The sequence below is a fragment of the Carassius carassius genome, chromosome 38 (assembly GCF_963082965.1).
Source record: "Carassius carassius chromosome 38, fCarCar2.1, whole genome shotgun sequence".
In the NCBI taxonomy this organism is placed as follows: Eukaryota; Metazoa; Chordata; class Actinopteri; order Cypriniformes; family Cyprinidae; genus Carassius; species Carassius carassius.
In genome coordinates, this window is record NC_081792.1 from 22,872,325 (window position 1) to 22,899,628 (window position 27,304).

Sequence of the window (27,304 nt, forward strand, 5' to 3'; positions counted from 1 at the left end):
GATCATATAGAGTGATTGCTTGTAAGCGTGTGCATGTGGTGTTTTTACCCATTTGTGACACTACTATTTCAGCCATCTGCTTTGTTTCTCTGAATAAATGTTTTTAATGGCTTCATGCGGTATTTTTAGCTCCTGATAAACTGTTTCGCTTTAGTCAGGTGAAGCTGAGCGTAAAGAATTACACCTCTTACCAGAAAACGCTCAGAGAAGAGAAATCTCCTGTTACCATAGCAACAGCCCCCCCTCTTAATAGGTCTTAATTCAAGATGTACAAAACAAAAAAAGTTTAAATCAGGCAAAGCAGACAATAGGCAGAAGGCAGAAAGATGAAACAGGTGTGTGTCCCGTTCCCCATCGAGTCTTCCAGCAGGCCATATACACTAGAGACGTAGCAAGTGTGTTCAGGGTCTACTGGGACACACACACATTGAAATGCTTCTGTTGTTCAGCAGGCAGTCTGGGTGGTTGTGTGAAATGATGATTTAGCTTCCTGATAAAGGATAATACTTAAAACGCTTGAAAAGTTGTTCGCCTCTGAAATACCGTCACATGTTGAGTGGCAGGCAGCACGGTGTGACCTCCACCCACACTTGAACACATTCAAGTGTTTTTTTATTATTATTATTTAATTTTTTCAGAAATTGAATATTTTCATTCAGCAAAGACAGTTTATATTGATCAAAAGTGACAGTAAATATTTTTATTTGATATCTTTGCAGTGTACTGTGCCTCACCCCATGTCAGACCCGTCTCCTTCGGTTCTGCTATTACTGTACGTCTCCATGTTGTGTTGATCGCCCTTGTTTCCTTCTGCCAGATGGTGTATATATCAGGTGTCGTGGTCCATTCTGAAGACATTTCCAAGCCATTTGGTCTCAGCTTGGTCTCAATGATCATGCTCTTGTACAGTTCTTCATTGGTGATCTTCATAGGCTAGAATATATGAAATATCCTCCTAATGCATCCATTGTGGAAAGCACTGATCTTGTTCATGTTGCCATTAGTAACCCGCCAGCAGTCTGAGCTGCTACAGCAGGACTGGTTTGACAGAGCTGTTCTACAGACGTAGCTTTGTGATGGTGTTCTATTGCCTAGATTTCCAGACCATGTTACGCCTGGCGAAAGCCCCTCTAGGTTTTCCGAGCCTTGCTTGTATGTCTTTTTTATGCTGTGTTATCCTTGCTAATGAGGCTTCCTAGATATGTGAGATTGCTGATATATTCCAGTGGGTCATTATTGACAGTGATTAGTGCATTAACGATAAAATTAAAGGACATAACTTTGTTAAATAAACTGTAGAACTTTATTAGTAGGCAAATTAAGTATCACATTTCACACTCTGAATAGTAAAACAGAGTTTATTTTCAAAGTCAACAAGGCCATATGTGGCCATAGTTGAAGAAACACCCACAGAGTGATAGTTGCTTTGTTCAGAAAGAAAGTGCTACTTTGAACTAGGTGGTGAAAAGGCTCCCAGCACTGATCAAAGAGAATATTCACTAATGAAGACGCCACTCCAATTGAAGAGTGAAATGTCTAGACAACATAATGTCAAAATTGACCCTATTTACTGTCTTTATTTCCCTGCTCTTGTTCTATGCAGTTCATCAGTAGGTAGTTTTTTGTTGTGATGTTCTATGTAAGTATAATAATTTTTCTGCTTATGAACAAACTTTCTACTGAGGCAACCAAGGCTGCATGTTTAGGGGAACATAATCAATTTTATCACAATTAGCGTGATCCAATCAAATTCTGATGAATAAGATTAAGTCCTGCCCTACATGATTTTCTTTCAGAGTATTTGGAAATTGAAACTGGAAAAATATTGCTAATGCCATTTCATGATTTTTTCAGTCCAGATTCTACAAGGATAACATGTTTGGTAAACTTCTAGCTTTTCATCATTAATTCATACACGAAAGCGTCATTTTATGCCTTTGTTAAAATATACGGTCTGTCTTTTTTCATTGCACCACGTGTCTGGTGTCATGAAGTCCCTTAAGTGTTTTATATACAGGAGCTATTATGTGATTTCCAGCATCACTGAACCTCCCTGATAATTCTTACTTTGCTGTCTTTCAGAAGCTCTAATGAATAATTCCTTGTATGTGCCGAGCTGGGGGGTGGGGATGGGGGGTACAAATCTCCCTCAAACATTTATGGCTAGGAGAGCTTTGAATTTGAGTCGGTTTCATTGCAGATTAGCTCTGCCTGACACACACATAAGATGCCTGCTACAAGTCTGCCGAATGTTTACACACATAAATTAGGCATTTGGCTTTGCCCTATTTTATTTACTTTCTCTTCTCATTTTCCCCGTTCTTTCCATCAGTCTTTGGATTTGTTGTGCCTTTGTCCACTGTCATTTGTCTTTAGTTATACACATATGTAGACTGAATGCAGTGTGCGTGCATGTACAAGAGATGATATCTGATTATGGAAAACAGGTCTAGACATATTGATCAGGTCTCCGTATTGAGAATCTTAATTACAAGTTTTTATAGGGGAAGATTAGGCCTTGCTCAACCCTCTCCCTAACCCCTGAAATACACACTACCTGCTCAAACACACATACTGTATATATAATAATAATTAATAATTTCTTTGTACAAACTTAAAACAATTTTAAACTATTGGCTGTATTTCGCATTAAACACAAGACAACTGTAAGCAAATAGTGTATAATTCATATCTAAATGAATTCTTGTTCTATTTTATACAGTACAAATAAAGCGTACTTCAAATAAGAAGCCTTGGACAAACTATGCAAACATTATTTAAACACAAACGCCGGCACAGACGTGCATGTTTCGGCTAGAATCGCCCTGAACTTGTGCATGCTTGGATGCGGAGCTATGCGGAAAGTTACAAAAAATGGCATGCACTCCACCACGCGGAGTGAGTTTGCGCACACTCAAAGCAAACTTCTGGCAACACTGCGATGACATCATATTTTCCACCCACACCCAAGTGAACTTGCGGCCGCGTCGAATATAAATCAGCCTTGACACAGAGAAAGGGACCGATGGCCGGCCAGCCGGTGCAAAATTGAGGAGAAAATTTTGCAGATTTTTTTTTACAGTTGTTTTATTGGTTTTATTTAAATTTATGTGTGTGTATTTCTAACATATTTGGTGGGTAAAATAAATGTTGTAAATTCAAATCAGAGAGTCTTCTGTGTCTGGAATGGATGTATTCTTGAGTCTGTAAGGTAACAATAATATAATAAAAATAACCTTGTTTGAAATGGGTTTGGTTAAAAGAAAATTTTGGTTTCGTCTGTACTACTAGGTACAAGTGTACTATACTGACTGCGTTAAATAGAACGGCATTACAAAAAAGAGACTAAAATACAATTTTCATTGACTAAAACTAGACTAAATGTCATCAGTTTTTGTCGACTAAAACTAGACTACAATAAAAAGAGTATGAACATGACCGCTTCATACAAAGACTAGACTAAAACTAGAATTAAAACAGGCCGTCAAAAACAACACTATTTAAATTCATCCAATATATTAGCCAGGTTTGAAAGAAATGTTGGCAATAAATTTGCTTATTTCATTCAGGAATAAAGCTTTTGTTTCTGATTTTTTTCCTGAACTTATCCTCTTGACTTATTCAGTATGTTTAAATTGAATTAAATTTTTTTTGCAGGAATGAATTAAAAGAAAGAACTGTTTTCATAAGTGCCCTTTGGTTTTATTCCATAGACTTTTACTGCAAGTCCACTGATTTCTGCTTGTTTTCTGTTCTTCTAGATGAGTAGCGTGAAGCGTCTGAGGCCAAGGCTCAACTCCATCTTGTTTAAGCTGCAGTTTGAAGAGCAAGTAAGTAACTTGCGTCCGGACATCATGGCTGTAAACGCAGCCTGTGACGAGGTGAGGAAGAGCAAATCTTTCAGCAGGCTGCTGGAACTCATTCTGCTCATGGGGAACTTCATGAACGCTGGCTCGCGGAACGCCCAGACCTTCGGCTTTAACCTCAGCTCGCTCAGCAAGGTACGCACAGAGAGAAAGAGTTTAAGTTTCATATCTAAGCCCACACAGATTCGGCATGATTTTTGTCCTGCAAAATGTTTTGAAATATGGTCAAGTGTGTTAAATGGAGCTGTGGTTGAAGGCGTTGTCCAGATGCAAGCCTACTCGTTTCTAAAACCAAATGCTTTCAAAATTCTGAATCAAATAAATGAAGTCTTGAGGCTTTTTTGGGCTGGTTTCTTACAAGCAGATTAAGTGTATTCCTTGAAAACCTCCATCAGCTCTACCAGTTCCTAAAGTCATTTATGTGATCTGTTATTCATATTTACTTATTTTGTGAATTATTAGCCACTATTTTTCTGTTTATTGGGTCTCTTCATATTAGACGCCTACATAAACCATGGGCATTTTCCATCAAACGCTCTCCTCCTGCTTTCTGTTTTTGGGAAGAAGCTGATAAGATGATAATTTGTGTTCCTCTGATGTTTGTGAAGGAGCCAAAGCTGAGTCACCATCAGGCATGAGCGTCTGGCTACAGCTTCTGTGTCCTTCACTCCCCTCCCACACATTTCCCGTTACCTTGACCCCTATCGGCCGGCCCATCTAAAGTGCCTCTCACTAGAAACGACTGGCATTCGAGAAGATCTCATTTGATTTAACACTATCAAGCACTCAAGACCACAATAGCCATATCTTCTGGGATCTATCAAAGTGCAGAGACTAAAAACCACTTTATGGCTGCTTCTTCTGTTTTCAAAGATAAGTCTCTGCGTAATGACATAATGCAGACATATATGTGCTTGCCGGTAAGAGGACAGGTTTAGTCAGGTGTGTTAATGTAACTAATGGATTACGTCTTTGTCCGTTTGCCATGTTATGCACAGAACACCTTAGCAGTTGTCTTAGAATTGTGGTGGTTAGTTTTGCACTGGTGCACCATGCGTAAAGCCCTCTAATGATAATGTTTGGGTGAAATTTTCACATTTAGGTGAATGGAAAAGGACATAAGGGGAATATAATTAATTACCACCACAGATTTACTTGGGTTTCCATGGTTACTTGGCATTAGTTTCTTTTTCTATCAGGCCTGATCTGCCTCTTTCTTTCTTTCTTTCTTATTAGCCATCCATTTTATTCATTACTACTTTCAATCCTTCCCTTCTGTGTGGTGCTAAAGCTCAGAGAACAGCCATCACTGCATTTGTGACTCTCTCCGGGATAATGAAATGCCTTCCTGCTCATCATGTCGCCTAGAAAGCCTAATAAAAGACCAAAGGCTGTATGTGGACATGCTCACAGTCAGACTTTTTTATAAAGGAATAACCCAAAAATGAAATGTCAGTCATTATTTCCTTGCCTCATCTTGTTCCAAACCCAAATTGCTTCCTGGTTTCTGAGAGAAACAAAAGGAGAACCTCTGAAGAATGTTCACTGACATTTTTTCCATGTCATGTGAAGGTGGTCAGAAAATGTCCCTCGCTTTTGGTCTGGTCCTCACACAAAGCTATTGTATAGCTTCAGTAGACTGAGAATAAATGACACAAGTCACACAGAGTACTTTTACAATGCTTATTTTATTTTATGATTTTTTCTAAACTTTAATGCCGTTTCGTCACGTTCGTCAAAGTTTCCATGCAACAAAGCAAGTCATATGGGTTTAGAATGATATTAGGGTGACTAAATTATATGTCATGCTCAAGAAGCAATTATCAATATTGGAAACAGTTGTGCTGCTTTATATTTATTATATTTTTTAAGGATTCTTCAATGAATAGAACAGTCAAAAGGAAAGCATTTGTTTGAAATAAAAACATTTTTATAATTGCAAAGGTCTTTACTGCTACTTTTGATAAATGTAATTTAATCTTGTTAAATAAATAAAAAATATACTGGCCCCAAAACTTTAATTATTTTTGTGTATGTGAATGTGATTATATTTATATAGTAACTTGTAATCTATAATATACATTAAATCTTCAGCTCATTTGTTACATATCAACACTCAAACCTGTCCTTAAACCCACTTAAGGACCTTGTTCATCAGATCTAATGGAGTTAGTTAACTGTCCTCATGTGCAGATGTAGAGATGTAGTCTCTCTCTCTCTCTGCAATAGCAATTCAGTTCCCGATGAGGACGGTTCAGTGTGTCATGGACGTTGGAATCTCCATGAATGTTGATTGATTTTTATTTTTTTTTGGATTGACAACCATTATTTAAGATCGTTTCACAGACATCAATGACTTCAATGATATCATCACATGAGATATTTTGGGTTTCTTTGTTCCATTGTCATTTTCATACTTTTTAGATGAAATAAGCAAAAGCGATTTGTAGAATCTGGCCGCTTTTTGTCTTAACACGTGTGATTTTTAAGAAGCTTTTTCAGGCAGAGCAACAAAACGTAATTTCATCCTCCGTCATCTGTCTTACTCTTCACACGGCTTCAAAATGCTCTGACACTGCAATTATCCAGTTGAACCCTGTGTGTATATCCAGCACAAAGCCTCTGTCAGAACGCATACATTTAAAAGAAATGGCAGAGGGTAAGATAGTGTTGAGTACTAAAATGGACTAGATGGAAAGTCGATTTGTCCAATTTCATCTATCATTTCATAAGGGCCTATTTGGAACTTCATTTTTACTTCATCTCTATCACTGCACCCCCATCCCCCCCCCCCCCACCCAGGTAATCAAGCGTCTTAAATTGTCAGTCTATACCACCCAGAAGAGCTTAATAATGTTTGCGCTATCCACGCTAATCAAATGCTTTTTGCTCTGCCTTTTACAGAGGCCTGTATCCTTGTGCCACAATGATAATCATAACTGACAAAGAAAATGTCTTGCTTTTCTAGTCCGGCGCCAATTGCAGTGTACTATCAAATTAACTTGTCAGACGTGAAGGCGGCGGACGCTGATGGCTTGCTTTAGGATTCTCTCTAATTCTAAAATGTTCTGAACATGATGCATTTTTGCTTTTCTATTCTGATTTCATGTTGATATCACACAAAATAATTGTATTCCCCCTTTTCTTCGGTCTCTATCTCTCTGTCTGTCTTTGGCTCCCAGTTGAAGGACACCAAATCGGCTGATCAGAAGTCCACTCTACTGCACTTCCTGGTAGAGGTCTGTGAGGAGAAATTCCCTGAAGTACTGAAGTTTGTGGAGGATCTACAGCATGTGGACCAGGCCAGTCGAGGTACTGGAACATTTACACACAGAACCAGCATCTATTTAAAAGTGGATAGCTTTCGTTTCATTTTATTTAGTTTAGTTTTGATGGTTTGCTGGTCATCTAGCACTATCAGCTTCCTGGCTGACCATCAGAAAAGTAAGTGGAAAAAAAAAAAAACTTTTTATAGCTACCAGCATTACAGAGTACTTTAACAGTTCTTTAATATCAGACTCACAATGTACTAGTGTTGTTTTTTGGCGGCTTGTTTTAATTTTAGTTTTAGTTCTAATCTTTGTGTGAAGCTGTCATTTTAGTTTTTATTAGTTTTAGTCACATTCATACTCTCTTTAGTCTAGTCAAGTTTCAATCAACTGAAAGTCATAGCATTTTAGTCTTATTTTAGTCAGAATTATCCATGACCATTTTCGTCTAGTTTTAGTCGACGAAAACTGATGACATTTAGACTAGTTTTAGTCAATGAGAATTGTATTTTAGTCTGTTTAGTAATGCAATTCTATTTAACCCAGTCGGTATCGTACAAGTAACTAGTATTACAGACAAAACCAAAATTTTCTTTTAGCCAAAACCATTTCGAACAAGGTTATCTTAATATATGAAAACGAAATACATTTTAGCATAGTTTTTATTTTGTTAACCACATTGTCTCGTTTTTATTCGTCATTTAGTCATAATTTTCGTTAACGAACTCTACCGGTTTCTGTGTCTGAGTTAGTGTTGACTTCTGCAAAGCCTCATTTAACTGCACATGCTCTGTCGGCAACACTGGGCACAGAGATAATGTCAATCTGTGTGCATGTGTGTATGTTTGTGTGCTCACAATTATAAGACTAGGCCAATTCCCTGCATTACCTAATGCTTCCAGAAAGCAGCACTGAGAGTTTTTGGCAGAGCAAGTACAAATATTCAAACTGGATTATTAGACAAAGTGATATAAAAACATGCCCTGCCTATATTGTCTGGCAGCCTTAGAGAAACTGTAGAACATGAAACTTCTGTGTTTTTCTAAATGAAACAAATAATGATGGAGGGCAGGACTTAATAGTTTGGATTTTATTGGATTGTTAGACTTGTTAGGCTGTAATATTATTAGTTAACTTGTAGTGCTGATTGCATCAGCAGGACATGGACATTTCAGAGACAGGGAACATTATACAATTTTTGTATGTACTATTATTAACAAAAATAAAAATTTAAGAATAATGTTTGATAGTTATACACCGTAAGACCATGGACTTTTATTAAGACCTACATTGTGTTAATTTTTAATTCATGTTTGCTTTATTATGAACTGTTAGCTTTTTTGTAATTTTTCATTTACTCACCCTCATGTTGCTGCAAACCTTCTTTCTTCCATTGGAGATGAAAGAAGTTAGCAGAATATTTGCTCTTCTCCTTTCTATGCGATGAAAACTCAGCTCTGAACATGACAAAAATAACCATAAAAGTGGTCCATACAACTTATGTTAGAGGTCTTGTGAAGTTTTATTGAAAAGCTTTGTGACAAAAGGACCAAAAATACATTATTTGCTAAAAAATCTCATCTACGTTTGCATATATTGATAGGCACACAAGCTGTTTGGCTTACTTTCGTGGTATGCAATAGGTCATGATCACAATTTGGTTTCACTGTGTGTAAATGAACAGCTCGGATGTTCTTCAAAACATCTCCTTTTGTGTTCCAAGAATGTTTGAAGGTTTTTCTCTCCTCCTGGCTCTGTCTCTGCAGCTTTTTATTAGTTTCACTTTTTTTCCCTCCCGTTCCCCATTTCATTAGTGCTGCCTGCTCTTGTGTCCTTCATCAAAGCTGAAATGGCATTATGGGTAACATATCCCCACCACGCTGAATGTCTGTCCCTGCACTTCCCTCAGGAAACAGCCTCTGACTGTTTTACAGATATTACTTCCATTATTCTCTCCTTTAGAGCTTGCATTAGAAGGTGCATGTTTTTCTTCTTCTTGTGGAGATGAAAATGCTTTCATTAAGAATTAGCTCATGTCATTCACTTACAGTTATGGTTTTGTCTCCCATTGTGGTACAGTTAGGTCTAGGATGATTTCCTTCAGTGGCTGCTAATGGAGAGTTCATGCATGTGGGTTTCTTTAGTGTTTTCAAGAACACCTGCTGACTGTTATTGAAGCTTTCTTTTATATTTATTTCCTTTGGCACACACTTGGCTTCCAGAGTGACTTTTAAGAAAGGGCACCAGAACATAGGGATATGTTTCAAAATCTAGTGAGCTACCTAGCTAGACAGCATATAAATCTGGAAATTAATACTTTTATTCATCAAGGACATATTGAATTGATTAAGTGTGAGTAAAAACATGTATAATGTCATCAAACAATCCTGGAAGAAATAAACACAATATTAAGCAGCACAGCTGTTTTCAACACTGATAATAAGTGTTTCTTCAATACCAAATCTTACTAGAATGATTTCTGAAGAATCATGTAACACTGAAGACTTGAGTAATGGATGCTGAAAAATCAGCTTTGCCATCACAGGAATAAGTTACATTTAAATAATGCATTACAAAAGTTATTTTAAATTATAATAATATTTCACAATATAGCTGTTTAACTGTATTTTTTATCAAAAACATCCTTGATGAGCATAAGAGGGGAAAAAAATCTTCTTGACCTTGCACTTTTGAACATTATTGTACAAAATGACACTTAACTCACAGTCACTGGATGAAATCATTCACACATACAAGCAAGCATATTCATTCCTGTCAAGAGCTTGCAAATCACCAAAACCAGTCTAATAAAATACACACACATTGATCTCAAGTATCCCTCTGAATGGGCATCACGAGTGTAGGTTTACACTCACCAACCCCCTTACACCAGACACAGACACACACACACACACACACACACACACACACACACACACACTTAGCTCACTCTGCAGTTGCATCTCAAGGGCATGAGTGATTTAAATAGTTTTGTCGTTTGGCTTTAGTGTGCACATAATAGTGTATCATAGTGCATCTATGTATAACTGTAGACTAGATTTAGCGGCCACACACAGTTCAGATTTTTCAAATAGCTATACTAAGACAAATAAAACAATTTCTTTCTGTATTGCTGTGTGGTTGCACCACAAAAGAGCATATATAACAAGGTGCCAAATGAGTTATGCACTGAAGTTACTTAGTGCCTGAATAAATGTTCCATGCAAATATTCAGGTTGACAAATAGGTCTGTGTGTAGGCACTGGACTCTTGAGCCACACTCAGAGCGACAGTGCCAGCTGCAGTCCAGTGAAACCAAATAGAGACATTTATCTCCATCTCTCTGTCCCTTTTTACATTGACTTCATGAGAGGGAGCTAGAGATGAGTTTGGTGGCTAAAGTGAGGTTTTTGCATTCAACTAGTCCTTTGTGATTATGCATACATGCATTCCGATGAAGCTTTATGTTGTTCTTCTGAATGCAAAATGTGTGCTTTTCAGCTTTTTAGGCTAAGATATGGGAAAGGTAGGAGGCACATTCAGTTCTTACAAGCATCATATCTCTCTTGTTAAAAATCATTAAGGACCAAAAGAAAAAAAGAAAACTTAACTAAGCAGATTACAATTTAAGTAGTTTAACATTTAGACAAATTCTCAGTAAAATGCAATAAATAATATCCTGCTAAGCTGAGGATATATAAGCCAAATCTCAACACATGAGGCTCAGTTAATGTGTCCCATCACATTTAGCTAACACTGTGCATGGAATGGGATTGTCCCCTCTAAACAGCATCGGCTTAATCAAACCTGAGCCTCTTATTAAAGTCACATAATTACTTCATCAAACTACCAGCTTGTGTGAGGAACTGGTGAAAGACACAGACCTGTTTTAGTCTTACAGGAACTTTTTATTTTTACATTTGTGTGTGTGTTGTTTTATGGATGCAATTAACAAAAATCTTAACAGTTGTATAACAAAAATCCCAAACATGGCAGTGAAGTGATTTGAAATAAAAATGCTACAGAGACCTTAGGATTATAAATGATTAAACATCTTGACTGTTTAAGCCTAAAGGCCTTCACACTGCTTGTGAGAGAGTAGACATCAGTTGTTTGCTGTAAAGCTATAAAAAGGATAAACAATGCTTCATAGCAGGTCTATAGAACTGCAGTGTCTTCTGAAGCCATACGACAGCTTTGTGTGAGGAACAGACTGAAATTTATGTTGAAGATATTCCCTTCCGTTGTGGCTCTGAAATCTCTCTTATTTTTCTTTCCAGTGAATGTCTCTGTCCAACAGAACTTAGTCTTTGAGGAATGTTTGTCGTCTGGAAACATGGATTTTGGATCTGGTGTAAGCAAAGCGTGTCAGTGCATTGTTTTAAATCTGTATCTATGTGTGTCTAGTATCAGCAGAAAACCTTGAGACGAGCCTGAGACAGATGGAGAAGCAGCTGCTACAGTTGGAGAAGGATCTGGACTCTTTCAGCTCCACAGACGACCAGCAGGACCTGTTCCACAGCAAGATGGCAATATCCTTTCACACGTTTGCATGCACATGCACTCTACATTATTATTGTCATTTCTTGTTGTTTCTTTATTTTTGGTCGATATTGTTCTGCACATGGCGGTGACAACTTTTCTAGCACCCTTGTCAGCCTCACACACAAACATTCACAAACGCTAATCAGAATTTATGTCGTTGTGTGCAAATTAAAAATGTATAATGAACTTCACCGGGCTGCATCTGAAACTGAAGACCGTTTGATAATGGAGTTGTACATTCCTGTACTTGCTTGTTAGTTCTTTTCCCTGCTGTCTGTCATTGTACTGGAAACCGTTCCCTGAGGTCTGGATGCTGTCTCCTCTGCAAATGGCAAATGTTTGAAAGCCAGACATGTTGCCAGAGGAGATACCAGGGGCACGAATTAAATGTTGAAGAAAACATACACCGAAATGATCCTCAATGAACCTTTCCTCTCATGCATTTTGTAGAGTTTAGTGGAGCAGGGTAGTCTTGGGTAGCTTCATTATTCCTGTTTTTGACTTAGACCCTGCCTTACTGAGTTTATGCTTGCTGTTTCATGGGCAAAAACAGATGTTTTTTTTTTTTTACTATATTACTTTAGTATGGTGCTCATGATCCATCGAGTGCCTGCAGTAGATGCCTGTGTTCTGGGTCTGACCCAACTGCTCTACCCTTCATGGTGTTTTGGCTAGACTCTACCAGGGGAGGTTATTATTTTCACCCTGCATCACTTTTTTTTCCTATTTCATGCAGTCCTTTTTCTATTGCCTTTTTGTTTCTTTGTTTTGCTGTAGTATTTTCTTAATTTTTTTTTCATCAATTTTAATAGCAATAATTAGTACCTTGTCCCTTCTAAGATGTTCTATGAATGCATTGACTCAAATCTTACCCTGGGCTACCCTGCTTGACAGCATTTTTGGGTATTGATTTAAAAAATTGCACAAACTGATGATGGCAAAAATATGCTGTCCTGGTGGGCAGCTCTCTAGGTTTCCAGTTGGCAATTACAAACAGAGGGTTTTTGCATTGGTCTCTCACACTGGAAGTCTGTTGCATGTGTGTACGCTTTGTGTAGCAATTTACGAAAATATTAGGGATGCGTGATAATTTCTTACGGATATTTTTTTTCTTCGCTTTGCTTGTTTTTCTTTCTTTTTGTTTTGTTTTATAAATAATGCAAATTTCTTACTTTTGTCCATGTGGTGTGTATGTGTGTGTCTCAGGTAATGGGGTGTTCGTGAATAATTTGTCTTAGAGGTGTTGTGTGTGAGTGTATGGTATGAGAGTGTCTAACAGGCTCAGGTGTACAGCAGAAAATCAATGCTTTTCTATCCCTCTGCACAGAGCGTGTTTCCAAGGGTCAGCCATCAGCCTCTTTCTTTTTATTTAGTTTAGCTCTCTGTCATTTAGAGCAAAAACCACGAGTCCTCCTTCCTCTGTCAGCGTTAACACAGTTCAGCTCAGTGACACAGGCCCTTTCTGTCCTCTGAGCTCTTAGCATCAGCAACCAGATCAGTATTGAAGTTAATGAAGTCTTATCTCTCGCTCTCATACACCGTCTGTTCCTTTCATTAGCTGAGCACGTCCCCTGTGCTCCATTCTTTCTCTAATCAAAGAGCTGAAGCAGGTGTGTTTGGAGGGCGTGAATAAACTTGCAGTGTAAAAGACAGAAGAGGAGACCCACAAAACAGATCTATGTGCATGTGTAGCCGGAAGAACACCCCAGAGATTTCATGTGTATGCTGAATAAACATCGCTTGCCAGCCTGTCTGTCCTTTTTTATAATGTCTTCATCGTGAATAAGTCATGGAGGACCTGTTGTGCTGAATCCTGGAGTGAGAAGTATGGGTTAAAGAAGCTCTGTCCAGTTTTTTGATGTCCCATTGTTAGCAGAGTTGTGGCTAATTGTAATTTTTCCTTGCCTAGGTATATCTGATAATGCAAGTTATGTTCAGGTGAGCTTGCAAAGAAACAGTTGTCTTGTAAGACAGTAGTTATCACACAGCGGAATTTATATATATATATATATATATATATATATATATATATATATATATATATTAGGGGTGTAATGGTACGCAAAAATCACGGTTCGGTACGTACCTCGGTTTTAAAGTCACGGTTCGGTTCATTTTCGGTACAGTAAGGGAAAGAAATACATTAAACTGCAACTTTAAACATTAAACTTTAAAAACATTAAACTGCAGGTTGTTTATTACTATAAACTTGTTTTAACAATTTGTTTACACTTTTTTTTAAATACTTTTTAATAAAATATATATAAAATAAAAAAAGAATAAGAAATAAAATACTGCTGCAAAGTTCTCCACTAAATAAAATACTCTCAGTCTCAAACCAATATCATATAATAAAATATAATTTAAAATATAAATAATTAACTATGATTACAGTGCAGCATTACCAATTCCAGCTTGTAGGCCTGCTTATATTTAAAAAAATATATATAACTTTTCCAAAGTGTAAAGTGCAGCATTAACAGTTTCAGTTTTTAGACCTGCTCAGATCTCGTTATTGCGTTGGACCGATCGGAATTAAGAGCAAAGGTCGGTTTAAATGACGATGGGAGCTGCGTTTGAATTACAATCGTTTTTTTCCTAGGTGTAGTGATGTTCACACTCGCGTGATGCCTTTAGAAAACTTTAGGCCGGTGACACACTGGCATATTGCAGTGTGGCATATTGTTTTGTGTGTATATATATATATGTATATATGTATGTATATATATGTATGTATATATATATATATATATATGTGTGTGTGTGTGTATATGTGTATATATATTAGGGCTGCACGATGTGTTGTTTAAGCATCGATATCGCGATGTACGAATCCACGATAGTCACATCGCAGGATGTGAGATGTAGGCTGTCGTAGTTGATCCAACTGTACAGGCCAGCTGCTTCCCGGCCCTTCACGAATGTGATTCACAGATTAATTGCACAGCTTAACCATCACAGAGAAGTTTATAATTTGCATGTTTTTAAGTCCTGTCAGTTTAACAGGGCAGAGAGAGAGAGAGAGCGAGCAAGCGTGCGAGAGAGAGAGAGAGAGACAGAGGGAGAGAGAAAGACAGAGGGAGAGAGAAAGACAGAGGGAGAGAGAGCGCGAGCCCTGGCCACACGCTTACCGTCTTTAAAACAACACGAGCGCTGTCTTTCTCTCTCTCCCTCGCGCATATTAATCAAATGACACGATGGTGTCGATGTTTAAATCATTTAAAAAGAGAATGTAAGTGTGCTCACCCCATTTTTGTTTGTAAGAAAAAATTTGATTAGATTTCATATCGCAATATACATCGCAGAAAAATAAAATATCGCAATGTCATTTTTTCCCAATATCGTGCAGCACTAGTATATATGTGTATATGTATATATATGTGTGTATGTATATATGTGTGTGTGTATATATATATATATATATATATATATATATATATATATATATATGTGTGTGTATATATATATATATATATATATATAGTGACAGTAAAGACATTTTCTAATTATTTATCAAATAATATTGAAAAAAGTGTCATGTTTATACAATAGTATTGATTAAAAAAAAACACACTGGCAATAAAAAGACAATCAGGATACTGAAATGGTCTATGAAGTATGATGAGATGACCAAAAAATGCAGCTTTACTATCACAGGAGTAAATTACATTTTAAATATATATTAAAATAGAAGACAGTTGGAGCCATGGTGATAATAAAAGATTGCTAAAACCAAAATGATGTTAAAATCATAATGTCCTTAAAATAAAATACTTTAAGTCCTTATAAAAATTCACCTTTTATATTGTGTGGGTGGCCACTCAATGATTCATATAAATGAGCCTTCAAGCGAATTCAGATGAGATCTGCTGACGTCCTATGTATGAGTTGAAGATGAATGCATCTTTGATAAATCAGATGCAGTGTTATTTATAGTGAGTGAGCAGAATACCCTAAAGCATTTTGCAGGCTTTAACTTAAGAAAGGCAGGAGGTTGATTGCAGGAGAGATTGTCATCTGTTGTGTCACTTAACTTCAGATCTGTGTGTAGTGTGACTGCGCATCAAAGGGGCTGCCTTGGTGCCGTGCACAAGTCAGTCTGAGAGCACAACCTACTGAACAGTTCACCCCGCAGCCAGCTCATACACACACCTCATAAACAAAGACAGACGCATACAGTCTAAAGCTAATACCAGTAGAAAAGAAGACCTTTCTTGGACATTGATCCACAGTTTTAACAAGTTTTGTTTTTTAGTGTGATGTGAGGCACCAGCTTCAAACTGGATTAATTACTAATTAAAAACATATCATAGTCAAAATAATGCTATGTTGTTTGGAGTAAAGCTTGCCCTCTTTGCATAGGCATTTTTCGACCTCACATCATATATTAGACCCAGATTCTCTCATGTTCGTGTGTGCATCTGTGAAAGAGTCATGGTGTCATTGCATGTATGTGCGTGTTTGTGTGAGAAATCTTATTGACAATAATAATAATAATAATAATAATAAGAGTTTGGTTCCAAAACGCTATAGATCTTTTTTGATTAATTTCAGTAAAAATGTGTTTTGTTGACCAAGAAAGTGGCAAGATCAAAATTTCCTGTTGCAAACTTTCACATAGCATCTTTAGGTTATAATAACATTTAAACATTCAAATCCAGATTTTGATTTTCAAAGATTAATTATATATTTTTTTTCTCCCCAAAATGCAAAATCCATTGAATCAATATAAAAGTTATTTAAAAAAAAAAAAAAAAAAAAAAAAACATGGTTAATCCACATATGACAGCCTCTGAATTTGATCAGTAATAATCTTATATACAGGTACTGGACTAAAAATACATTCAATAAGTCATCCATCCCAAAATTTATTCAGCAGGTCAACTTGTTAATGCTATAACTGAATTAAAGCAATAAAAGAAAATTTCACATTAGAGCACAGAAATTAAAGAGCACCAAAAGTGCATTCATCTTTGGCATGTTACATTCGTTTAGATGACTAGTATATTAACAAAAATATAAATGGCATTAATAAAAACAATTCAAATGAAAAGCTACGAAATATCACATTCATAATTGGATGCGACTCATCTGCGATTATGAACACGATATTGCATAACTTGTCAGTGATCTACGGCTCTGTGTATTCATCTGAAAGCACGTGATGGAGATTTACTATTAATCACAGAACCGACTTTACGGACGAGATGCACATGACAATCACATGCGATTCATCGTCCAGCCCTTAGTTTGTTTGTTGATCACAAAGTACAACGTAGATGTATAACACTGCCTACAGTGCGTGGAATGGTGAGCTGTGATTGGATGAGCAGATGTATTGCATTCTGCAGAGAAGGAAGACTGGCATTTTTCACGGTTTGGAAAGAAAAGGAGAAAACATGAAGGTAACTCGGCGGATATAACATTGTGTAAAAAAAAAAAAATTTTCAATACTGACCAGATACAATACTGATTTTGGCGGAAACCACCTCTGTTCAAAGTATGAGATATTTCTATGCACTCTTGCATGTTGACATATGACAGTGTGTGCATGTGATATGCAAGTGATCACATGTAGGGTGTTAATTAGTGAAATTTGCAGTTATTATTATTAGTTATACTTTCTGTTGGGGGTTAATTTATATGTACGTAATGTATGTAGCTCATTTTGCCTCATTTGTGCTACAAGCGAGAATTATACCTTAAATTATGCAATGTGTTGAACAGTTTTTGCATAGCTGAAGATAATACAGGTGGAGCAAAATCATTCCATAGATTTGCATTGAAGGATCTGATCAACATTTAGAGACAAGAATATTATTCTTGCAGCTCAAACAGTATAGCGCTGACATGGCACTAACAATGCCAAGGCCATGGCTTTTGAATTTTAAAGAAAGCATTAACTGATGTGAATGCAATGTAAGTCACTTTGGATAAAGTCAAATGCTTACATGTAAATGTAAATATAGAAATGTATGAATCTTGAGCCAGTAGGCAAGCATGTTGTCATTGTGGTGATGAGTTTTCCACAAAGCACTAATCACATTATCTTTAGAAAGTGATGTGTAGTTTCTTTCTAGTCTTGCTATATCTGAATGAATTTATACGTGTTCAGTGTGGTCATAAAGGTCATCATAAAAACATGGGCTTTTGCAGAGATTTGCAGCCTACATACTGCCATTAGATCTAAATGCAGTGAGTCTGGAACATAAATACTGGTTTAAATTACTATCTATATTCACTGGAAGAAGTTTTTAACCATCTATAATTGTTTGTTGATGAACAAAATACCTGTGTGTATAAATACTTTCACAATAAATTACATGTTTAGCATCGGCTCCTACTGTACACACAGACACAGTTTTAATTGGCTAAAGAGCAGTCACAGATACAGTGCTCAGATCTTTGCAAGTGCAGCAGTTTTAATCATAATTAAAATGAACTTTCTATGTGGGGCTGTTTATATGTGTGTGGGATCTTGCATGTACTGGTTGCACAGCTCTGTTGCAAGTGTTGCATTATGGGAATGTAGTCATGTGATCAGGGATTTCAAATTAATTTTTGTTTTGGTTCATTCTGAGCAGAAACCATTTTTACATTTCCAGCTCTGGCATTTCACAGCATCCTTACCAAATGGTAAAATGTTAAACAGTTTTCCTTTTTGAAATGAGTGCACTATACTAATAAACTTGCATAAACCACAGCTGGTGTTTTTATCTAATTAAATAAGGAATTATTTTTCCTCAGACTAAAGTTTGAAAAAACTGGAGGAAATGTATTGATTTTTTTTAATGGAAAAATGTAATGAAAATTTTACCCAACATATTTGCACATTGAATTTCCAATACTAGTTTCCTCTGAAGTCCTTGACAATGATTCCTCACAGGTTTTCTACACAGGCGAGAGATCAGTACCAGAAGCTGGTGATCATGCACAGTAATATGATGACCCTTTACCTCAACATGCTAAAGTATTTTGCCATCGACCCCAAGAAGACCTCCGTGGAGGAACTCTTCACTGACCTCAGCAACTTCAGAGCCATGTTCATGGTAAGCCGCCCGCTCTGATTCAGATCATAATCATGGCTGCTGTACCTTATGAAATTGAGTGGGGTTTCAATGCCAGGTTGAGACCGGCTCGTTTATGCAGGATCTGCAGCTTTGCTGAAGCCCAAACCAGGGAATAATCTGGTTATTTCTCCTCCAAACATGATCCCTTTTGACCTACTCGAACAGGAGGAACTGTTGTGTATGTTATCATAAGTAGGGGTAATACTGGGTAATTAGTAGTCAAATTTTGCTTGCCCCTCATATGTGCATGTTGCACACACATTGATTTTGAGCTCTTTCTGTCTCGACTTAGTCATTGTGTGTGAATGTGCTTTCACACTAGTGATCGACCGATTTATCTGTTTACCGATATTTTTCCCGATATTTAAGCATTTTTCCATAATCGGGTATCGGTTTTGTAATATCGGATTCGCCGATTTACGGCGCCATCTTGTGGCCGTTTTGAGATTTCCGCCATTGCAGCCCGGGCGTTCTGAGGAGATCAGTCAACAACAACAACTCAGTGCACAGGTAAAGTATATGTTCTACTTGGTTTGCTTTAATTAATCAACTTTATTTAACATAACAGACATGCACATATGAGAGCTGAGACATAAATTCCTGATTTAGTTAATTTATGCAGCTTGTTTATAAACAATTGAGACGAACTCATTGAGTCACGTAGTGTAATTCGTCATGTCCTGCCCCAATAAAGACGTAACTTTACATGAATTAAATAAAACAGACATGAATGAGTGCATGTTGAAAATAAAAGCGCTGAATTTAATTCTCTATCTGTATTTGCTCACCATTAGTCTAGAAGAAAAAGTTCGTTCATATTGCTTAGCAAAAGACGGATGATCAGGAGGCTTAAGCACGGCCACTGAATTAAACTTTTGACAAGATTATCTTGTTTAAACACCCTAGATTATATTATCATTTACTACATAACAATTATTTCGCTAATACACATATAAATATAGCCTACCGCTTTGTGGAAATTAATTATTTATTATCTCCATGCACGATCGCGGTTGTTTAAGTTATAGTCAAACAGCACTTTGTCAGTTGGCATTTCATGATCTAACGTTAGATTAAATTTAGATCATAAAATGCCAACTGACAAGTGCTGTTTAACTTTATATAGTCTCGGAAAAAAAAGTTCGTTCATATTGCTCAGCACCTGAATCGGTTGATGATCAGGAAGCCTCGAGCACGGCCACTGCATGAATTTTTTGACAAGATTATCTCGTTTAAACCCCCTAAATTATAAAATCTTTTGATTTACTACATAACCATTATTTAGTTAATACAAATCTAAATAAATGCAGCTCTGTGGAAATTATTTATTATCTCCACACGCGATCGCGTTTGAGTAGCCCAATTTATAGTTTTGTGTAAATTCATAGATAAGTTACAGCGCTCTGTCAGAAAGCATTTCATGATCTAGACAGACAAAACATAATAATTAATAACACTAGTTGGAAAATGTAATGATGTATGCTGTTTTGTTTGTTACTTTCCTGACAATGTTATATATTCCAGCTAATATTATTCAGTGAATTAAATTAAAATTACCCAGTGAATTATTACTTACTCTTAAACCTATTAAATGGCACATAAACCTTCTAAAACTGTTTAAAATAAATTACATTTCTGCAAAGGTGATATAACTCCCCTGTCATTTATTTTCTCCATTTTAAAACATTAGACTTTTAACATTTGTTTTGCCTATTGTTAACATTGTTGCTGATAATGCTTATAAATCATATGTATAATTTAGATATAAATTATATAATGTAATATATTTTTTTATAGACCCCTCTATTTATTTGTGTATAAATATAACATGTTTTTTTGTATGCAAGGAGGGAGTGATTGTTATAAATAAAATGGCTTGTTCAGCTCATTTGTGTTGTAATAATTTTAAAAAACAGAAGTATAACGGTAAATAAATATCGGTTCTGCATATCGGTTATCGGGTACATAAACATGCAAATAATCGGTATCGGTTATAAAAAAAATCTATATCGGTCGATCACTATTTCACACACTCCCTTCATTCCCATTCTGAAAGTTCTAGTGCACTAATCTGACAAAAGAGAAGCCGCCTGTCTCCTTTATGAAAATCCATTTGAAATGCAAAGTTATTTTCCACTTGGCTGCTACAGTGATGAGACGAATCTCGTCGCCTTTATTATTTTAAATGATTTCATGATGAAAATGCAGAAATTTGGGGATTGAGCTGACAGTGGGTCCACCACCAGATGCATGATAATGCACTCCTGTGGTGTGTCTTTGAAACCTGTCCTCAGTGCAGCGAGGGACATTGAACTGATGCTCCTGATGAGCAGCCTGCACTCTACTCCATCAGATTGGCTGTGAAACAAAGTGACAGAAAACAATAGGCAAAAAAATCTGGCTAGTTTACCAATTCAAACTAATACTTAGAAACATAATTTGCAGGATTTTATATGTTGCTAAATAACCTATAAGTATAATAAATATTTTTAGGCCTGGATACATTTGCTTTGATGTAACAGCCATTACATCTGTTATGCTAAAATTGTACTTTGACAAGCCAAAAATGTTTTTTTTTTTTTTTAAGTAAATGAGTGCTTTCCAGTCCTCCCATGTGTTTCTCCTTTTCACAATCTGTCAGAAGTGATTGGTGGTTCTAAAACATATGGTCACATGACGGTTGAAGTTTACAGTTGCCAAGATATCGGGGGTGGGTCAACTTACCCACTGGGTCATCTTGCCCCAGTCTCCCCATTATGTACTATACAATATTTCAAAAAACTACAGTTTTTCTAGATAGAAAAAAAATACTTTTGACTTAAGCATCTCTTACTTTAAGATTTTAAAGGTATGTAGCCAGGTATAAATGTTTCTGTCCTCCTCTCTATCCCACTTTCATGTCCTCTGCTTCTCTTTCTCTCCTGTCCGTTCTTCACCCTCAAACAGAATGTCCCAGCCCTCACTCTCTCTCTCTTTCAGCCGTTTTCCAGGTCAGTGAGTTTTCAGCCCTCTGAAGCAGCTTGTTTAAATCAATGCTAAGGAGTGGCAGGGGACCAGCAGTAGAGCAGGAGGCTACAGGCCTTCATACACACTTACCTTACCGCAGCACTGTATGCACTCACACATTCCTGCACGCCAAACACTCACACACACATGCAGACCTGCAGCCACACATGCTTAGTCATCCTTTCAGTAACATCTCTCCTGTGCTTTCTCTTCAGTTCTGACCGCTTTGTTTTGATGGAGATTGTTTTTGGCTGTTGCTCCACTGATTCCCAGAAGCGTGGACACATACTTGCACACGCACACACACACACACATTCCATTCAGACTTTCTCACCCTGTTTTCCTGTTCTCTTTACTAGGTTGGAAAAGTGACAAAAATTAAGAAAGAAAAAGACAGACTAGGACTCGGAGACAGACTAATATGGGAGCCACACAGTGTTAAATTAAAAAGCGTGGAGAAAAAGAAAGTAATAATGCTGCAGCAGCAAATGACCGTTCCTGCAAATCAGACTGTTGTGATTGAATTTGAATTTGTGTAGGGAGAGATGAAGATCCCACCTCACCTCACCTTTTTTCTCTTCTTCTCCATATAGGAACATTGTATGTGTTTCTAAACCCAGTGAGTTAAGTCGGCAGCATTTTTGGGCATCATAGCACATTTGAATACTAGATAAATAATACTAGATCATTTGAATACTGAAAATCTGTGCAGCCTCATTGTGGCTTGTGCTTTTTGAAAATAAAAGTATTTGTGACATGACTCTTAGGTGCAGTGTTAATAGTAATTTGATTTCCCACCTCGCTCTGAGCTACAGGTTCGTTGTTCTAGGAACATATCCTTACTTGTAAAATACTCAAAAAAATTTTTTTTACAAAAAAGGGGGTGAATTGTTTTAAGCAGCAGTTAATTATGAGACTAAATCTCAAGAGAGCCTCACAAGCCTTGCCAAACCTCTGAATCATACCCCATAATCTTGTACCATGGGAGTTGCTGTGGCAACCACAACTCATTAGAATTAGAAGTCATTACTACAGTTGACTTTTGACCTTTAGCTGGCAGCTCTGTCTTATCGGCAAATAGCCACACTGTTACATGTAAAGTAAAACATGTAAAGTGTTGTCACAACCTTCCTCATAACAGACCGACCAGGTGAGGAAGGTGACGAGGTGAACATTCTGCTGCATAAGGTTCATTCTGTGTGATCCTCATCACTAACATTCAAAAGGATGCTAATGTTGGACATGCCCTTGCCTGCCCTGAGCCCCCAGTGCACTGAGTGCTAGTCATTTTAGATTGAACTATGTGTTTCAGAGTCTTTTAGTTTGCACGTGTGTGTGAGAGTTGGCCCTCTCTGCTCATCCACCCGTTTGAAATAGACTAGCAGCAGTTTGGCGGTGCTGACAGGAATCCAATTGACCATGGCTAATGGCAGACAGACAAGGGAGAGTGGGTGAACATGGGATGACCTGCAGCCGGAAAAAGAGAGAGAGCAGGATGGAAAATGGGCATTTGCTCATCTCTTCTTGGCACAACTCGTAAAGCAACAATTCAAGACTTATAATTGCTATTTATGATATATAAGTTCATTAAAATGCTTATATAGTGTGCTATAAGAGCTATCAGTGCAGTAAATACAAGATTTGATATAGTTCATCTCAATGATAATGACTGTTTCAAAAACCCAAGAGCTCCTCACTTGGATTGAGTTGTAAGGCATCATAAGAATCAGAATCTTTGTCATTAATAAAATATATGTAAAATATATATATATATATACAGGTGCTTCTCAATGAATGAATTAGAATGTTGCGAAAAAGTTCATTTCAGTAATTCAACTCAAATTGTGAAACTTGTGTATTAAATTCAATGCACACAGACTGAAGTAGTTTAAGTCTTTGGTTCTTCTCATTGTGATGATTTAGGCTCACATTTAACAAAAACCCACCAAATCACAATCTCAACAAATTAGAATATGGTGACATGCCAGTCAACTAATCAATTCAAAACACCTGCAAAGTGATTCCTGAGCCTTCAAAATGGTCTCTCAGTTTGGTTCACTTGTCTACACAAAAAATTTACGTCATGCCTACCTAGCGGTCCATAGCGAAATCGCAGACGCAGAAAGTATAAACAGAGGCTTTAATCATACAGCGCTCCGGACCGTGCGCACCATGACGAGACCGACGCATCGCCACAGAAACAAGAATGAGAAGCATTCTAACAACTGTGGCATTAAACTCAGTTAGTGAAGGCTCCTTTAAAATATTGCACATATATAGGCCATTCAGATTACTTGTTAAAGTGCAATGAAATACCTTATATGTGCAGACGATGTACGTCTGTGGATGAAGCCTGCACGCGGTCAGTAGGCTTCAAAAGCAGAACTGCACATGTGCAGGCAGTTTGAAGAAGCCCATTGCTATTCGAACCTGTGCAATCCGTCAATAAAAGAATATAAAGACAGTCAGATGTGCAATAATTCTTGGCAATTGTTTGTTCACATGTTTGTTGCAGAGCGGACCATCAGCATATGCTTTAGGAAGTATAAATGGAAGAAGTCCGCGTCCGCACTGTCCTTGTGCGTGTCCGGATCGCTCATGTGGAAAATATTACATAGACTTACTGCATCAGTTCAATTGAACTTTACTCCAAATATATGAACAAACCTGTTTTGAATACTTTATATGTAACGCGTTCGTTTATGCCCAATATTAGTGTTAAACTGTTGGACTTCTAAATCTAAATGAAATCTACTATTGATTTTCACTGTTGACAATTAGACTGATAACTTTCATGCATAGATGCGGCAGATTTGTTACAGGACGCGCCATATGACAGTTGTGTCCGACTATATATGAACTAGCTGTTTTAAATACAGTATTTTTATATTTAACGTTAGTTTATAAGTATGTCTGAAAGTATATTTTTTCGATTATTGTTTATACGAACAAAGAGTCTCTCTCTTGCTCCACCCATAACGCCCAACACTATTACATAGGAATCACTAAAACAGGTTCACGTGAAATCTGAAATGTGTCAAAAAAGCTTGATTACTGCCATTGATGAGTCTTTCATTTTGCTTTGATGTTTTTTTCCCCCTTCAATTTGCCTCAGAGGTACTCTTTAACATGAACAAAATGGCACCATTTCGTTCGATGCCAAAGCAATTACTGTAGTAAAATTAGCTTTGGTCACTGTAACCCTCCATAGTGTGTCTGTATCTCCCTGAATTGTCTCCTGTCAAACTGAATTTGATGTGAGCAAGGGGGAAATAGTGAGGGCCCCATTCCTGGCATGACTGCAGTAATTAACTTCAAATGATGACTAGAAAATGGAGATCAGCTCTGTAATGAGAAAACAGACGATTTCGGGGCAAGGGAGACCACAGAGTTCTGTCCTAATTTCTGCACCCTGTGTTTATATCTTTCCCCTCGCTCTCCACCTTAACACAGTTAAAGGCCATTTATGCATGAGAAGTGAGGAGTTTAGTTCCCTGTTGACTGGGAGAGTGGGCGGAGTCTAATCAGGCACGTCGGGCTTGGCAGGAGCCGAGCAGATTTGTAGAGTGGCTTCATCAGATTAGCGGGGTTATATGAGGTAGGCAGCCAGCTGTTGTGATCTATATTAAGGCATGTCTTATGAGAGCCCCAGCTTTGAGTTTAGAGTTTGCCATGCATCAATCACTTGTAACAGCATTTTAGACTCTTTCTGACACATTTTGTTCAGCTCACATGGAGTCATCTCTCTCAGTGTGAATGCGGATTTAAATAGACTCAAAGAGATAAAAGTGCAAAAGTTTGCAGAGATTGAGAAACTAAATGCAAACATTTTGCACCCATGCTTCTTTTCAGGAGCTCACTTGATCCTGCATTTTTCACCAAAATGGTGCCTGGGCTAAAAGCTGTTTTGATTCTATTAACACAAAACCAGCACACAAACAAACACTCTAGGAGTCTTTCTTGTAATTAAGCATATTTGAACACCCGAAGTAATGTAATTAATTCACCATCTATGCATCGCAAATTGGCTTTATGAAGTCTGAAGTTATGTATATATAATAACATTTGTATAGCATTTCTAAATGTTTTATTTAAGATTGGAATGGAAAATAGTCACTGGAGTAGGTTTGCAACACAACAAAGTAGCTTTACATTATATGCTCAAGCACTTTAAAGTGGAGTGGATTCTGGTTGGCTTTCAACGGCAATGTTCCTTTGTGTTGTTAGTGTTATAGTTGTGGTGTGGACTTCCCTATTCTAATAGAATTAGAATGATTATTAAAACTTTATATGTACAGTTATCATTCTTGGTGGCAATGGGCCTTTGATCTAGAACAGGGGTCACCAAACTTGGTCCTGGAGGGCCGGTGTTCTGCAGAGTTCAGCTCAACCCTAATCAAACACACCTGAATCAGCTAATCAGGGTCTTACTAGGCATACTTGAAACTTCTAGGCATGTGTGTTGAGGCAAGTTGGAGCTAAATTCCGTTGGACACCAGCCCTCCAGGACAGAGTTTGGTTACCACTGGTCTAGAAGGACTGAATTGATTTTTATTATTTGAAAACTTTACATTGTAAGGATATTATCCTGTCCCCTGGTCTAATGTTTGTTAGATTAAACACAGCAGGTTTAAATTTCTTATGACCTAAAACCATCATACCAATGTCTACACTGGAAACACATTGACTGGGGCCAGACCTTGTCTGTTATAAAGGGGTATAACACAGAGGTTGATGGCTGATGTTGTACACTATGTCCAGAGAGAGCATGGCCCAGCTGTTAAAGTTCATCAGTAATGATTTGTTATGGTGTGTGTGGGGGGCAGAGAGATGGATAGTGTATTCTGAGGAGTTTCTTCACCTCAGCTTTGTGTGGGATTCTTCCATTCATCAGTCATTAACACACATACACGGATGCTGACTATGGCTAACAGCAAACATTGTGTGTGTGTGGGTAACCCCATCCTCTCACGCTCTTTCTCTCCCTGAACTCTCATCACCTTTATTTTGTGCATCTCTGAGTGTGTGTATTCATGAGAATTTACGAGGTAGCGCCCTGCTGTTAACTCTTTAAAAGCCCTACTTAGCAATGAAAATTCTCATTAACTGTCCCTCATGCTGTTCCAAACCGGTATGAATACTGTAAATTACTAAACATTTTGTGGAATGTACTGGTAACTGGTACAGCACCTTTGTGAAATACAAACCAAAATGTAAGTCAATATTCATTCAATGCCTCTCTATCTCTGATGCTTTCACAGCCATTGGCAGCTTTATACACTGTGTGAGATCAACAGTACTGGGAGTAACTGGGACAGTGGCTTTGATTCACATTCAATTAAATTCAACATTGGTGAGCGTACGTTAAACAGGGATTGTTATTGACTCAGACTGAAGTTACACCGTTTCAGTATTTATTCAGCATTGTGAGATTTGCTTGTATCTCTAGCGGCACACTGTACTGTCTATATCCAAAAGAATCAATATAAACACAATGTAGTGCATCCTTTAAGGTGTCTCATATAATTGAAACTACCATTTCTACTCA

The 27,304-nt window shown here is 37.3% G+C and overlaps 1 protein-coding gene across 1 annotated transcript in view; it reads left to right on the top strand.

Moving 5' to 3' along the window:
- The window catches only part of LOC132119590 (protein diaphanous homolog 3-like), a 312,651-nt gene that overhangs the window by 204,163 nt on the left and 81,184 nt on the right, over positions 1–27,304 (top strand). The window contains exons 21-24 of the mRNA XM_059529685.1: positions 3,762–4,001; positions 7,049–7,178; positions 11,543–11,667; positions 18,565–18,729. Of these exons, the coding sequence (XP_059385668.1) occupies positions 3,762–4,001; positions 7,049–7,178; positions 11,543–11,667; positions 18,565–18,729 (660 nt within the window). The remainder of the gene's footprint in view (positions 1–3,761; positions 4,002–7,048; positions 7,179–11,542; positions 11,668–18,564; positions 18,730–27,304) is intronic.